Genomic DNA, 15,453 nt, shown 5'->3' with positions numbered 1-15,453 from the left:
TTCCATCAAGCAGAACCTGTCCCCTCTGCCAAGAAAGTGCTTTTTAATTTTCGTTTAGCAAAGGAAGCCGAAAGTTAGGAACAGGTAGGCACTTCTGTGAGGTGTTAGCTTGAAGGGATTAGTGTCACTGAACACACATTAAAAAGGGGAGAAGGACCCAGTGAGTTTTAGACCTCATTACAAAGACCTGTGCTCAAAATGTTAAAATCTCAAAATCCCCTTGGCTCGATGTTTAGTGTGTGTTTTGGTGGGAAGGGGTGTCTCTGTGGTTTGAATGTGAGCCCTACAACCTTAAGAGCTGCCATTTCACATGATGTCAGTATATGTGACCAAAGAGGGCTTCCTTTACTAGCTCACTTCTGGGGCTGGTGGGGAGCAGAGGAGGAGGTGCTCAGCAGCCTCTTGCTTTTAGAGCTTCTAGTGGGAATCCTGAGGAAAAGTGAACTCTGCTCACTGTGTTTTCATTGGCGGCAGTTGTGTTTTATTATCTCATGTAACAGGATCTCTCTTGGTTTGTCAACATTCTGCGGAGGACAGAAAGTTCACGTCTGTAAGAGCGTGCGTATCGGATTAGGCTGCGATTAACACCATGATGTAATGACCGTCTCCTTTTCCTTCCATCAATATTTGCCCTTTGGGGTCAGTATATTGGAATATAGACTTCAAAAGGAGTATCTATTTTCTTGCCTTCTGCAACTGTTTGGCTCCTGTTGCTCATAATATTAAAGCTGTTGGTCTAAGGCTTACTATCTAAGTAGTTGCAGGCTCAGCTTGGCATCCCCCCCGCCGAGAAGCTTTCAGAGCTTGTGGTCGTATCGTGACCGATCATAGGTAGCGTTCGGAGGTGGGCCCATTTGATCTGCAGCCGTTCCTCTGCAGTGTTCCAGAAAACTTGGAATGTATCCCCAGCTGTGGGATGGGGTTCTTTCTTTCCTCTCACACACTATATTTACTCTCTCAGCAGGCCAGTTCAGTGAGAGCGAGGTTTTGGAAGTTTCCTCCAAATGTCCACCACTCTCTTCTTCGGGCCCATTGAACGAAACAACTTAAACCGCCTTGGTCTTTTATGTGAATTGCTTTGTCATTTCAAGGGCTTTGTGGACACCCATACATCAAGTTAAGAGCTAGGCTTTTTCAGAGGGCTGTCAGGTGGGATAGGAATCTAAATAGAAAATAAAATACATGTTTGTGCTGTGGAAAGGAGGGGAGGGGATCCTTTCCCCCCTCCCCCATCACCTGTCCCAAGCATCTGCTCTTCCTGATGGCTTCTGAAGCACCAGAGCCAGCTCCCACGTTCTCCTGTGGTGTTGCACATGCCTCTGTAGTGTGGTGGGTTGATACCAAACTGCCGCTGGTGTAGGCTGGAGAGCCAGGCACTCGCATAGAGTTCAGTGGAGGTGTCAGGAGAAGGAGGCAATGGGAAGAATATGCATCCAGTGGCACTTGTTTAGTCCTCCTCTCCATCTGAAACAAAGCCTAAGGGATTGTGCCAAAGGTTTGATGGGGAAAGTGGACTTGAAGGAGGCAGCAGGTGTTCAGGGTTGCAGCAAAATGGCAAGAGGAGATTTGTACACTGAAGTCCAGTAGAAATTACTCATCAGCAGCAACAACTGCAGTTGCACTGGATTAACTTGGTAGAATGTGTTCATCCCCCTCCCTTTCCCGCCGTGTTTGCAAAAAATCTTTTGTGATCTTTACGCTGCAGGTTCCTGTTGTTTTTGTTTTACCCATGGGGGATTAAGTAAAGGTTAGTGGCCTGTTTAAGGCCCCATGTGTGAGTGCGTAACACGTTTGGAGATTGGCTTCTGGGCCTCCCACACTTCCCTTAGAATACAAAAATGGCTCCGACATAGTCGGGTCATATTCTGGATGCAAGGTTGGACAGTTCAAGTCTTTAGATGAGCTGTCAGGTCACTGTAATGAAGAGACGGCTGACCGAGAGGTTGGTTTTAAGAAATACAAAATTGCTGTCTGAGATTCTCCCCACCACCACCACCCAGGAAACACTTGGGCGTGTTGCCAGTTTCAGTGTGTGTTTGCTGAGTCATCCCTAGTAGGCCTCTTAACTGCTTTGCTAAATAAGCAACTGGTCAGTCTCCAGTTGCCGCCAGCTCGGCTGGTGGCCACACGGGGACAGGCTTTCTCGGTTGCTGCCCCAAGACTGTGGAATGCGCTTCCCACTGAGATAAGATCCTCCCCATCTCTGACAATTTTTAGAAAGCATTTGAAAACCCACCTCTTCACCCAAGCTTTTTCTGTTCTTAAAAATTTTAAGGTTTTAATTTGTGGTTGATTTTAAATTGTTTTAAGTTTTTGTATATATTTTAACTTGTTTTATACTATTGTTAACCACCTAGAGATGAATGTTTGGGGCGGTGTACAAATGAAATAAATAAATAAGAAAGAAAGAAAGATCTAGTAGGGGGCATTTCCAACTGCTGCTCATGTTCTCCTAGCCGGAACCCATCTGTGAACATCCCACTGCAGTGTCAGCCAGATCCTGAGATAATTCCTGTTGCATTTTTGACTGTCAATATGAAAGCCAGATGTGGATGGCTCAGCTGTCAACCTCACTTGCCCTACCCCAGTGGTTCCCACCTGGGGTCCTCCAGAAGTTGCTGGACTACAACTCCCAGCATCCCAGGCTTGTAGGTGGGAGTTGAAGTTCAGCAAGATCTGGAGGACCCCAGGTTGGGAACCACTGCCCTACCCCATAGCTGTCTGCTTCCCACCTGCAGCAAGTGGTCCCAGCACTCCATGCATGCTTTTGAAAGAATATGTTTGTTTATAGGCCACCATTTAGCATCAACTCTCAGGGTGGTCGATGATAAAAGAGCATACTGCACATTTGTGTTTCTGAAAGCATAAGCCCAGCAGCCCTAAAACCAATAAAATCCAAGAAAGTCATAAAAACAACACTAAAACCAGTAATAAAACAAGATGAAATGCCTGGACAATTTCTTTCTTTCTTTCTTTTAAGAACAAGTTCTGGTAAGAACTAATCTGCCTACTTTCCTTTCACTATAATCTTAATTGATAATTACAAGTTAAAAATCCTCACAACTCAGCCCAAGGGAGGGAACTTGAAACCTTCTGCTCTTCCCAGAGCAGCTCCATCCCCTCAGGGGAATGTCTTACGGTGCTCACACTTCTAGTCTCCCATTCAAATGCAACCAGGGCAGACCCTGCTTTGCTAAGGGGACAAGTCATGCTTGCTACCACAAGACCAGCACACACTCTCCCCACCCCCCGGGTGATCTCATAAGTTTGCTTTCCTTGGGGGAAGTAGGCTAAAAAAAGAAAGTCATTGCCTGGTGCTGGAAAGTCATCAGTGAGGAGGATATTCCATCTGGAGGCTGCTATGGCTGGAAAGACCCTCTCTCACTGGTCAGTCTCTGTTTGGCTTCAGATGCTGAGGCAGGGAGGATGGGACCCAGAGAAGGGCCTGGATGAAGAGTGAAGGGTTCAGGCAGGCTGGTGTGGATGAAGATGATCCTTAATGAGATATTTTAGGTGTGAGGTATTAAAAGTGGTCCTGGCGTTGGAGTCAAGAGCGGAGTCCTGCAGTTTTAGGTTGGTCCAACAGAGAAGGAAAAAACACAAAAGTGATTAGTTTTTTTAAAAAAAGCTGAGAAGGAAGAAGCAAACCAGCATTGATGCTTGCTGACCCCTTTCCCCGCCAGCTCCCAACTAAAGGTGAATAGGAATCTCTTGCAGTTTAGCGGCGCTTGGAGCAATAACTGGAGTGAACAGCTAACAGCTCAAAAAAGCGTCTTTAAAATGGGCACTCATATCAAGTGTTTAGCCCTGGGCCATGGATGCTCTTGTTCTCCATTTTGTAAGATCTCCGCCCTGAGAAGTGTTTGGGTTTTTTTTCCTCATTCTGTTTTCTTGTCTGTGAAGCCTCTGTTGTGGCTTTATTGGCCAAAAAGTGGTATACAAATCTTTTATAAATAAATACAGGGAATGTATTTGCTTTGTTTGCCCTTGTTTCCTGTTCTTGCCAGTTGCCTGACGATTCACCTTCCCTCTGTCATTTCAGGTAACTTTGAAGTGGGTGTGCACATTGCGGATGTGAGCTATTTTGTTGTGGAAGGAACAGCGTTGGATGAAGTGGCAAGCAAGAGGGCAACGAGCGTCTACTTAGTTCAGAAGGTGAGAGGAGAAAATTGGTGCTATGCAGCAAGACTCAACAGGTCATAACCATGTTCTGCCAAAAATCTGGGCAGGAACATAGGAAGCTGCCACATACTGAGCCAGACCATTGGTCCATCTAGCTCAGTATTGTCTTCACAGACTGGCAGCGGCTTCTCCAAGGGTGCAGGCAGGAATCTGTCTCAGCCCTGTCTTGGAGATGCTGCCAGGGAGGGAACTTGGAACCTTCTGCTCTTCCCAGAGCGGCTCCATCCCCTGAGGGGAATCGCTTCCAGTGCTCACACTTCTAGTCTCCCATGCATATGCAACCAGTGCGGACCCTGCTTAGCTAAGAGGACAAGTCCTGCTTTCTCCCTCAAGAGCAGCAGGACTGGGACAAGTACGCTCTGAGCTCTGCCTGCTCCATCATTCGCAGCGGAGGAAGCAGCAGGGTAGAATGCTGGGTGCTGCTTTTGCACAATAGTTCCACTTAGATGTCACGGTGCGTAACCTTGGACAGCCCTCTCTTCCATTCATTTCTCTCATCTGGTGGCTCACAAACTTAGGTCTTCAGATGCTGTTGGAATATAGCTCCCATCATATCCCCAGCCACAAGGGCCGAAGGCCTTCCCCCAATATCTGGGGACCCAAGTCTGAGACCCCTTGGTCATCTTTACTAAAGATGCTAGAGGCCATTGCCACCTCTTCTGGTAGTCAAAGTGACCAGTGTGAAGCAGCCCTTTCCTCCATCCTGAACCCAATACCCGTCCTATCGATTCAATGAGCCTGAGCTCTAGTATTGTGGAGGGGGGAGAGGAGGGAGGGGGACGTTTTCTGCTCACCTTCTGCAACATTTCTCTTGCTTCTCTCATGCTGCTCCCCCCCCCCGCTTTTCTTGTAATGATCCAAGTGCTTTAGCCTTTCCTTATAGGGAAGGAGTCGTGACCACAGAACCAGGACATCTGTTTTCCTGGAGAGGAATGCTGGTCTTGTGGTAGCAAGCATGACTTGTCTCCTTAGCTAAGCAGGGTCTGCCCTGGTTGCATATGAATGGGAGACTAGAAGTGTGAGCCCTGTAAGATATTCCCCTCAGGTGATGAGGCTGCTCTGGGAACAGCAGAAGGTTCCAAGTTCCCTCCCTGGCAGCATCTCCAAGATAGGGCAGAGAGATACTCCTGCCTGCACCCTTGGAGAAGCTGCTGCCAGTCTGTGTAGACACTACTGAGCTAGATAGACCAATGGTCTGACTCAGTATATGGCAGCTTCCTATGTTCCTATGCATCCACCCTGCCTTGGGGATGAGGTGGGACAGTAGAGGGAATGAGAGATGGTGGGGAGAATCTATGACACAGACCCTGAGTGACCCTTTGCAGCGCCCCCCGCCCCAGCATTGCTAGAGCCAGCGTTTCCAAAATCAAGCAGTGCCCTTTGAAGGAGCAAAGCCTTGATTTTGGAGGGGAGGGCGCTGAGCAGCTGCTGGAGCAACGTTCTGTTAATGTTGCCATGCCCAGCTCTTGTGACTCTGCTCAGCTCTAGCTGACGTGCTGACTGACTACTCCCTGCACTTGCTGCTGCCCAAGATCCTTGGCGCTCAGGCCTGCCTTCCTTGATAGAAACCGTACCTTAACCAGAACAGGATAGAAGGTTCTCTATCCCTTGAATCATTCTGGCTGCCTCTATCCTGTACACTCTCCAGATCTGGAATATCTATTTTAAGTTGGGGCAACCAGATCCGGGGAGGAGAGCTGGTCTTGCAGTAGCACGCATGAATGGTCTCCTTTGCTAAGCAGGGTCTGCCCTGGTTTGCATTTGCATGGGTGGCATTAGACATGTCAACACTGTCTGCTATAAAATATTATAGCATAACATTATAGGGCAGTAGTTCAGTAGCTTTGTATGAAGAAGGTCCCAGGTTCACTCCCTGAAATCGCCAGGCCAGACTTGGAGAGCTGCTGCCAGTCAGTGTAGACAGTACTGAGGCAGAAGGACCAATGGTCTGACTCCGTATAGGGCAGCTTCCTATGTTCCTAACTGTACATTGTATTCCAAATGTGACCCGTCTTATTCCAATAGTGCTTCGTGTGGAATTTGGGCTTGTTTCAGCCCTGCAGCAGACTTGAGTTGTTGTTTTTTGTGGTTGCTCTCTGGCGAACGTTCCCTGCTTTTTCTTGGTGAAATAAATGCACTCAGTGGCTGCCCGTGTGGAACGCAAGTCCCCTGTCTCTCCCTTAGGAGCTGGACCCTGGAAGCTGCCTGATATCAAGTCAGGCCATTGATCTGTCGTGTCTGTTCTGGCTGGCAGTGCCTCGGACAAAGGGCCTTCCCCAGTCCTGCTGTCTGAGATCACTTTGACTGGGGATTCTGGGTACTGGGCCCAGGGACTTCCGAATATAAAATACATACTCTGCCTCTGAGCTGTATCCTTTCCCCCTGATTGCTTCTGAACTATTCACCCTTTGAATGGCCCTGGAAAACCCACCCCTCCGGTTCATGACCATTGCTTCCGCCTTTTCAGTGGTGAGTGAAGTGTCTGGTTTATGCACTGGATGCTCGTGTTGCTTCTCTGACCCTGAATCATGATGGCAGAGGCCATTTCCTGCTCCTCTTCAGCAGCCTCCTCTTTGAGGCTGCTGCTCTAGCCAAAGGGGCACATGCCCTTGGTGCTGAGGCGCAAGTGACAGAAGAACATAAGAACAGCCCTGCTGGATCGGGCCCAAGGCCTACCCGGTCCAGCATCCTGTTTCGCACAGTGCCCCACCAGATGCCACTGGAAGCCTACAGGCAAGAGGGGAGGGCATGAGGCATCCTACCTTTGAGGCTGGAGGTGGCCAGAGAGGGGCGGTACAAAGAGGGCAGCATCAGGAGGGGGAGGGGGAGGAGGAAGAACATCACCAGCAAATATTTGTATACCACTTTTCAACAAATGTTTCCAAAGCGGTTTACATCGAGAAATAATAAACAAACAAACAAACAAACAAACAAATAAATAAATAAGATGGAGCCCTGTCCCCAAAGGGCTCACAATCTAAAAAGAAACATCAGATAGACACCAGCAACAGTCACTGCAGGGATGCTGTGCTGGGGGTGGAGAGGACCAGCTCCCCTTGCTAAATAAAGAGAATCACCATGTTAAAAAGGTGCCTCTTTGCCCAATTAGCAGGGGTAAGAACAATCAATGGGTGCAGACATGAGTATTTTATTCAGAGATCCCAATGCATTTTGAGCAACTGCTCTTCATCAGGGAGGACAGCCACTGTGTGTAAGGCACAAAAGCTCCCCCTTGCACCCTAGCTCATCTTCATTTCTGCAAATGACAAATCAGAACAGGGCCTGACAAGCAGCAGTGTTTTCTTAAGTAGGCACATTCTGCCCCTCGCTGATTTTATTTGGCAATTGTTATTGTCCATGCCATCAGTATATGTGGTGCTATGTAGAATAACATGAGCAAGATACAGGCCCTAGACCCAAGGAAGGCACAGCCTCATGGTTAGAGAGGGGCTGTAGCTCCGTGGTGAGTATGCAGAAGGTCCCAGGTTCAGTCTTTGCCGTCTCCAGCCAGGGCTGGAAAAGCCCCTGCCTGTTATCCTGGAGAGCTGCTGGGAGGAGAGACAACACAATGGAGTCCTTCCATCCAGAACTCCAGTATCAGTTCCTGTCCTTCCCCCAAACAGCCCGTGGGCATCAGCTGAACTGGTTGATCAGATCAAGAAACCTAATTCTGAATCCTGGTTCTGTGCCAGGGGAGGGTCACTTAAGTGGAGAGCCAAGCCCCAAGTGCAGAATTAAAAACAGAAGATCCTTTTGCCTGTTGAGTATTGGAGTGTTTCAGTGGGGGAGCATGTCTTTGTCAGTGTGCCGTTTGCTTTATTCATCCATCTCCACCATGTACATGGGAATAGCTCGTTGGAAGGAAGATGGGGAAACAGCCCTGGAGCAAATGAGGCTTGACATTGATAGCATTGCTACTCTGGCTTCTCCATGGTTGAGTGCTATGGGGTGGAGGGGAATCTCCCCACAAGGAAATTAAATAGATCTGCATAACTAATTCCCTTGAACTGCCTGTCTGGGAGAGAAGGGGTAGTTGTGCAAAAGGCTAATGGTTTGTTTTGAGAAAAGTGTAAGTCTTAGAAATGAGTGTATCAGGTTCTACAAAGCAGGCAAGCCTAAATAGTTTTCTCCCTTCTGGCACGTCCCTTTGTGTTGTTTTAGGTGTGAAGTAGTTGGAGTGGGGAAGGTCAGCCATAAAATCCCTGCGATCTTTTACTGGTCCTGTTTTATAATGGAGATCAAAGATTGGAACTGGAAGGCAGTCTTCCTGTGGAGTCCAAGGGCTCTGAGACGTTCACTTCTGACACCAGCAGGTTGTCAGGGTGTTGATATTTTGATAACGTCAAGCTGAATAATAAAGAGGTGATCGAAATTTGAATTCATGGAAGTGTTGATACAAAAAAGAAAGGGAACTCATGAGCAGGAACTCTTGGCTCACAAACAAATTGCCTGTTTCCTTTGAGTGTCTCTCAGTGTACGAGGCCACCCCGTGATTAAGTCTCCGAGGTCCCTCCCTGAATCGAGGGCGCAATGCCATAGAGGCCATCAGACTGTTCGCCTGGCTCCACCCTATTGACAGGCTACTGATGGAGGGGCCCGTTCTTGGAAGACTGAACGAGCCCCAAATTAAGCAGGAGTGGGCGGCTCGCCAGGTTGAGTGATGGGAACAAGATTGCTGGTGTGACTTGGTGGAAATGCTGTTTCTTATTTTCCATGAAAAGCATTTTGTTCTTTGGCCTTGCTGATTACTTCAGGCCTCCCCATCATGATTCCCACTGATGGTGGACCTTCCCTGGCTGCCCTGCGGTTGAACCTGGTGGCCACCAAACCCACTGCAGTTCAACTCCAGCAGGCCTGTCTTGAACTCTGCTGTCTCAGGACCACTCCAAGTCTGAATGCTCACAGGGAAATCAGGAGAAAGGGATGTTCAGGGAAGCTGGAGATCAAGGCTGGTGCGGTGCAGCAGATTTGGATGGGGAGGCGTTGTACAAGTCTCTGCTCAGCCATGAAGCGCATTGGCTGGCCTCGCGGAAATTGCTGTCCCTCACGTGGTGGTCGTGAGGATAACATGGAGGAGCAATAGACTGCAAGAGTTTCAAAGCTTTTGCGCCAGTTCCAAGCACAGTGTCACTCCGCATACACACACTGCTGCACATTTTCACCGCTACTTCATAGTGTGATCTTGCGCTCTGGACACACACTGGGCAATGACCTCACACAATTTTTGCAGCACAACCTGCTGGCCAGCTCTTGCATTCTGAGAAGACACCCCCGCCCCTTTTTCAGTCCCACTTTTGTGGCAGTTGGGGAAAAGGGCTGGTTCTTCTCAGAAGGCAAGAGCCGGCCAGTGCATGGCGCTGCACAAATTGTGCGAGGTCCCAGCTCCACAGACGTCAAGGGAGTAAGGTTGCTCTGAGATGGTGCACGGAGGCCTCCAGGAGTGTGTGTGTTCATGGAGTGAGATCGCACTTGGAACTTGCATGGAAGCTTTGAATATCCTGCAGTGTCTGTCTGTCTTTCTGCAAATGCCTTGGGTAGGGATGGATTCATTTGAGGTGGTTCCTGGTCCTTTGGAATGGGGGCAGGAAAGATAATGGAATGTGTGCTAGTGACCGGCAAGCAAAATAGTGGCTGGTTAGCTTACATCAGTATTTAAAATTCACTCACCTTGGCAATTCCTTGTCTTGTTTTCCTAAAGTCTTTCTACCTCCAAGGTGCCCTTGCATGCGCGCACACACACACACACACACACACACACACACACACACACACACACACACACACACACAAACACACACAGCATATAGCCTGTACTGTTGGATGGGATGTTCTTCTCCTTGCAAAATTGACCTTTCACTTCCCTCATGGAAGCTGTGTTGGCTACCACCATTGTATTGCTGAGGCTATGCTCCCCTTGACCCCCAAGCTGGAATGATAGTGAACATTCGGTGACATGACAGCAGCTCAGCCAGTGGTGAGTTGAACTTTCAGTTGCACCAGTTCTAGACTGTTTGTAGGAAGATAGGAAGCTGCCATATACTGAGTCAGACCATTGGTCTGTCTAGCTCAGTATTGTCTTTAGGAGAGGAGAGCTGGTCTGGTGGTAGCAAGCATGACTTGTCCCCATAGCTAAGCAGGGTCTGCCCTGGTTGCATATGAATGGGAGACTTGATGTGTGAGCACCAGAAGAGATTCCCCTCAGGGGATGGAGCCGCTCTGGGAAGAGCAGAAGGTTCCAATTTCCCTCCCTGGCAGCATCTCCAAGAGAGGGCTGAGAGAGATTCCTGCCTGCAACCTTGGAGAAGCTGCTGTCAGTCTGTGAAGACAATACTGAGCTAGATGGACCAATGGTCTGACTCAGTATATGGCAGTTTCCTATGTTTCCTATGTCTTCACAGACTGGCAGCGGCTTCTCCAAGGTTACAGGCAGGAATCTCTCTCAGCCCTATCTTGGAGATGCTGCCAGGGAGGGGACTTGGAACCTAGATGCTCTTCCCAGAGCGGCCCCATTATCCCCTAAGGGGAAGATCTTCCAGTGCTCACACTTCTAGTCTCCCATTCAAATGCATAGTCAAGGTGTCAATATTGGGACAATGAGTGATGTGATAATGAAATATAAGTGAGGCATCCACCTTCAATAAGTAAAAGCAAATGTTAAAAACAGTGGTGAGAATTCTGAGGGATGGATCAAACTCCCATGAACATGATCAGATAATAAGGGACATCCTTGGGAACAAGAAAGATTTGAACTGGGAGGCAAAGACAGTGCCAGTAGTATACGCCAAGTTGAGGTTTATGGGGTGTTGAGTGTTCTCAGTCTAGTTTAAAAGTTTTATTGCTGAAACTTTTAACTTGAAACATAGGAAGCTGCCTTATTCCGCGTCAGACCCTTGGTCCCTCTAGCTCAGGATTGTCTATATACTGACTGGCAGCTGCTCTCCAAGGTATCAGGCAGGAGTCTTTCCCAGCCCTACCTGGAGATGCTGCCAGGGAGTGAACCGGGGACCTTCTGGATGCATAGCTGATGCTCTACCATGGAGCTATGGCCCCATCCCCGAAAGGGGAATATCTTACAGCAGAAAGTGCTGACTTGTAGTCACCCATTCAAATGCAAACCAACTTTGCTTAGCAAAGGAAGACACTTCATGTTTACTGTCTCAAGACCAGCTCTCCTCTCTCATACTAAACTTGTATAGGGAAACTCACTATTCGTTCACTCGCCGTCTGCAGATTCGCGTATCCAGGGGTGTCTAATTGACACCCATGTTCATTACCCACGGATACAATTACCCACATATCCACAGTTCCTAGAGGGCCGGAAGTGACTGTGTGATCAACTGCACAGCTCTACCTGACAAATGGCCAGCCTGCAGGCAGTCCAGCTCTCAGCGGGGGGGCGGGGGTGGAGAGGGAGGAGAAACCCAAGCATAGCCTGTGCAGCTCTACCTAATATATGCCCACCCTATAGGCAGTGCGGCTCTTGGGCAGGCGGGGGGGGGGGGAGAGGGAGGAGCAACCCAAGGTGCCAGGAAGCAGAGTCAGGAGCGCTTCTTTTCCCTCCACCCCTCCTGCTCCTTAGGATGAGCTCCTCTGAGAGGAGAGCTGGTCTTGTGGTAGCAAGCATGACTTGTCCCCTTAGCTAAGCAGGGTCTGCCCTGGTTGCATCTGAATGGGAGACTTGATGTGTGAGCACTGCAAGATTTTCCCCTCAGCAGGGGATGGAGCTGCTCTGGGAAGAGCATCTAGGTTCCCAGTTCCCTCCCTGGCAGCATCTCCAAGATGGGGCTGAGAGAGATTCCTGCCTGCAACCTTGGAGAAGCCGCTGCCAGTCTGTGAAGACAATACCGAGCTAGATAGACCAGTGGTCTGACTCAGTATATGGCAGCTGCCTATGCTGTGCTAGGCTGGACATTTGTTGAAATTCTCACTTCAGACGCTTGACCTGTCCTCAGAATGGGGGGAATGAAGAGTTCCTGTAGCAGCCAGCCATGGCTCCCCATATCCTCAGCCGTTTCAGAATTCACCCGGCCACTCTGATGCAGACTCTTCCGTGCACATGTAGTTCTCTGCATGAAGAGCGCTCTGGAGAGTATTAAGATGGGGGCAGGATGGTGACACTATATAAATGCTCTGTCATTTATTTTATTTTTTTGAAAATATTTCAGGACAACCCCCCTCCCTTTTAGAGCAAAATTTCCAGGATGCCTCCCAGTGTGTAGTCCCAGCAAAGACGGGATGTTCAAAATAAGAACTAAAGCAGCAGAACAGCCTAGAAACATCAGCAGTGTCAAGCAGATCCTTAAAAGTGCATTACAACAAGGGTTCTCCACTTGGGTCTCCGGATATTGTTGGATTGCAGCTCCCCTCCTGCCCGGCCACAATGGCTTTTTGTCAAATAACGGGTCTTTGCCTGCAGAATGACACTTGTGCATTCGACGTACAGGGAGTCCCCACTGAGAAGGCCTGTTCCCCGCTTGCCACCCACTTTGCCTCCAGGACCCAGAGGAGAATCACTGGAGATGATTTCGGCCATTTGGGCAGGTTCACATGCGAGCCGGTGATCCAGCTGATGAGTAATAGAGCCCCTGGTGGCGCACTGGTAAAACTGCCGCCCTGTAACCAGAAGGTTACAAGTTCGATCCTGACCAGGGGCTCAAGGTTGACTCAGCCTTCCATCCTTCCGAGGTTGGTAAAATGAGTACCCAGAATGTTGGGGGGCAATATGCTAAATCATTGTAAACCGCTTAGAGAGCTCCGGCTATAGAGTGGTATATAAATGTAAGTGCTAAGTGCTAATAGGTTGGTGCCCCATCCTGGCAGCAGGATCTTCTTTGAGCAGGTGACTCTTTGATAGATGCTTCCCTCGGGCTGCCTTCTTGGCCTTGGCTGCAGCCGGTAGTGACCCGTCCTAAGGAGCCAAGGAGATGCCAAAGGTTGCTCCTGCCTTGGCTGAGAGCCACATGGCCTGCAGACTGGCCATTCAACAAGTAGAGCTGCATGGGCAACACTCAGGTTGCTCTTCTGCCTCGCTGCCTGCGGGCTGGCCATTCATCAGGTAGAGCTGCATGGTGAACCACACAGCTCTACCTGACAAATGTCCAGCTTGCAGGCAGCGCAGCTCACAAGCAAGGTGGGAGAGAGGAGCATCCTTTGATGTCTTCCTGGCTCCTTCGGACAAGTTGCTCCTGTCTGCAGCGTCATTATTCTCCTGCTGTGTGGCCACTGGGTTGTGATCCAGTCTTGCCGTAAGTATCCCACTGCTAGTGCCCCAGGTTGGATTGGCTGCCGGTCTTTCTGACAGCCCATGAAGGCTCTGCCCCTTGTGTGGCCAGGCCTTCCAGGAGGCATGGTCAGCCTCACGTAGGATATCTGTGAATTATGGGCCGGTCTCTCTTGTCAACGTGCTCTCTTGCCCTTGGAATAACACAGCTGGCGGCCTTTGTGTTGAGAGGAACGGCTTATCATCCCATTTGCCCTCCTGACCTTCCAGTTCAGCCGGCCCTGCTGATTCATATGGAAAGAGATTTCTTTCGTGGTCGGAGGCTCAGCAGCCAGCCCCTCTGTCCCCAGCTCTGCCAGACAATTAGAGAGGATTTATGAGCCGGGACCGGGTGCCAAGCCACAAACGTGATTAAATATTTTAAGAGCTTTCCCGTGAAGGCTCGGCATGCAGATAGAAAATGTTTGCTTTCTGAAACGAATCTGGGCCTCGGCATTCTCTCCGGGCTGCTTTCTGTAACCTGTGTGTTCATTGCGGTTGGAGATAGTCGTCCTGTCGTAGCAGATAACCGTGGCGAGATCAAAAGTTGCAACTCGGATGAGGTTTTGGTCTCTCTCGGCCTAAATGCAGCGACCCAGAATGGTGCGGAGATGCAGCTCTTGCCTATGCTGGGGGGCGGCGGTGCCTCAAAGTAGACTTAGGATCTCCTGGTCAGTCCGTGGGTGACTTGGCGTCGCATATCCGAAGCCATGGCATGAGAAGAGCCAAGACCGTCTAGACCGGCATCTTGTTTTCCACCCACAGTGGCAGGCAGAAACGTCTGGAAAGCCCAGGACCCTCTTTCTGGCCGTTGTTCCCCTGCGGCCTGCATTCAGTAGCATCCCAGCTCTGAGCCAGGAGGCAGCCTGGAGCCATCACGATTAGCAGCCATGGCAGACCTGGCCTCTATGGATTTGTCTAAGCCCCTTTTCAAGCTGCTCAAGCTAGTGGCCCTCACCACGTCTTGAGGCAGCAAATTCCATAGACTGATGATGTGCTGCTGTGAAAAAGTGCTTCCTTCCTTGTGCCCACCCGGAATCTCCTGCCAGTCCGTTGCCTTGGATGATCCCCGATTCTGGTGTTGTGAGAAGGGGAGAAAAACTCCCATCACCTTTCTCCACGCTGTGCATACTCTTGATAGAAGCCTCAATCTTTTCTCCCCTTAATTGCCTTTTTGCTAAACTGGGAAGCCCCAGATGCAGCAGTCTCGCCTCATTGGGAAGGTGCTCCAGCCTCCTGATCATTTTGGTTGCCCTCTTCGGCACCTTTCCCAGTTCTTCAGTGGCAAGCGTAGCTGACTTCCGGAAGCTTAGCAGTTAAAAAATAACAAAATAAATAAAATCTTAGCCCTTGCTGGCTTTGTGCTGATAGCTTCTGCCTCCGCCTCATTGTTCCTCACCTTTCAAACAGGGGTATTGGTTGGTTGCTTTTAATCAGGTCTTTGTGTAGCTCTGCTGGCTAGTTTTACGGTTTCATGTTAGAATCCCTGGTCCGTAGTAACTCGGATACAAATCTGAACGTGTATTTATTATTTATTTAGATAAGAATATTTATACCCCGCCCCTCCAGTACACTACTGCTTGGAACAGCTCACAACATTCATAAAATAGAGACAGTGTGAAAGTCCTGCTTGTGGGCTTCCTGGTGGCATCTGCTTGGCTACTGTGGGCAGGTAGGTGCTGGTCAAGAAGAACTTCTGCTCTGATCCAGCAGGCTGGTCTTGATGTTCTAGCAATAGCAATAGCACTTACATTTATATACCGCTCTATAGCTGGAAGCTCTCTAAGCGGTTTACAATGATTTAGCATATTGCCCCCCAACATTCTGGGTACTCATTTTACCGACCTCGGAAGGATGGAAGGCCGAGTCAACCTTGAGCCCCTGGTCAGGATCGAACTTGTAACCTTCTGGTTACAGGGCGGCAGTTTTACCACTGCGCCACCAGGGGCTCACCAGGGGTTCTAGTGGTCCTATAGTGTGTTGAATTTGGGAGATCTGGGTTCAGATTTCCA

At 49.4% G+C, this 15,453-nt stretch overlaps 1 protein-coding gene across 2 annotated transcripts in view; it reads left to right on the top strand.

Annotated features, from left to right (window-relative positions):
• Positions 1 to 15,453, top strand: part of DIS3L2 (DIS3 like 3'-5' exoribonuclease 2) — a 309,415-nt gene that overhangs the window by 193,883 nt on the left and 100,079 nt on the right. For both annotated transcript variants that reach the window (XM_053311493.1, XM_053311492.1), the window contains one exon: positions 4,043 to 4,155. In XM_053311493.1, the coding sequence (XP_053167468.1) occupies positions 4,043 to 4,155 (113 nt within the window). The remainder of the gene's footprint in view (positions 1 to 4,042; positions 4,156 to 15,453) is intronic.

Source organism: Hemicordylus capensis, chromosome 3, assembly GCF_027244095.1.
Source record: "Hemicordylus capensis ecotype Gifberg chromosome 3, rHemCap1.1.pri, whole genome shotgun sequence".
NCBI lineage: Eukaryota > Metazoa > Chordata > Lepidosauria > Squamata > Cordylidae > Hemicordylus > Hemicordylus capensis.
The sequence above is the reverse complement of the archived record's forward strand: the minus strand, read 5'-3'. Positions and strand labels throughout refer to the sequence as shown.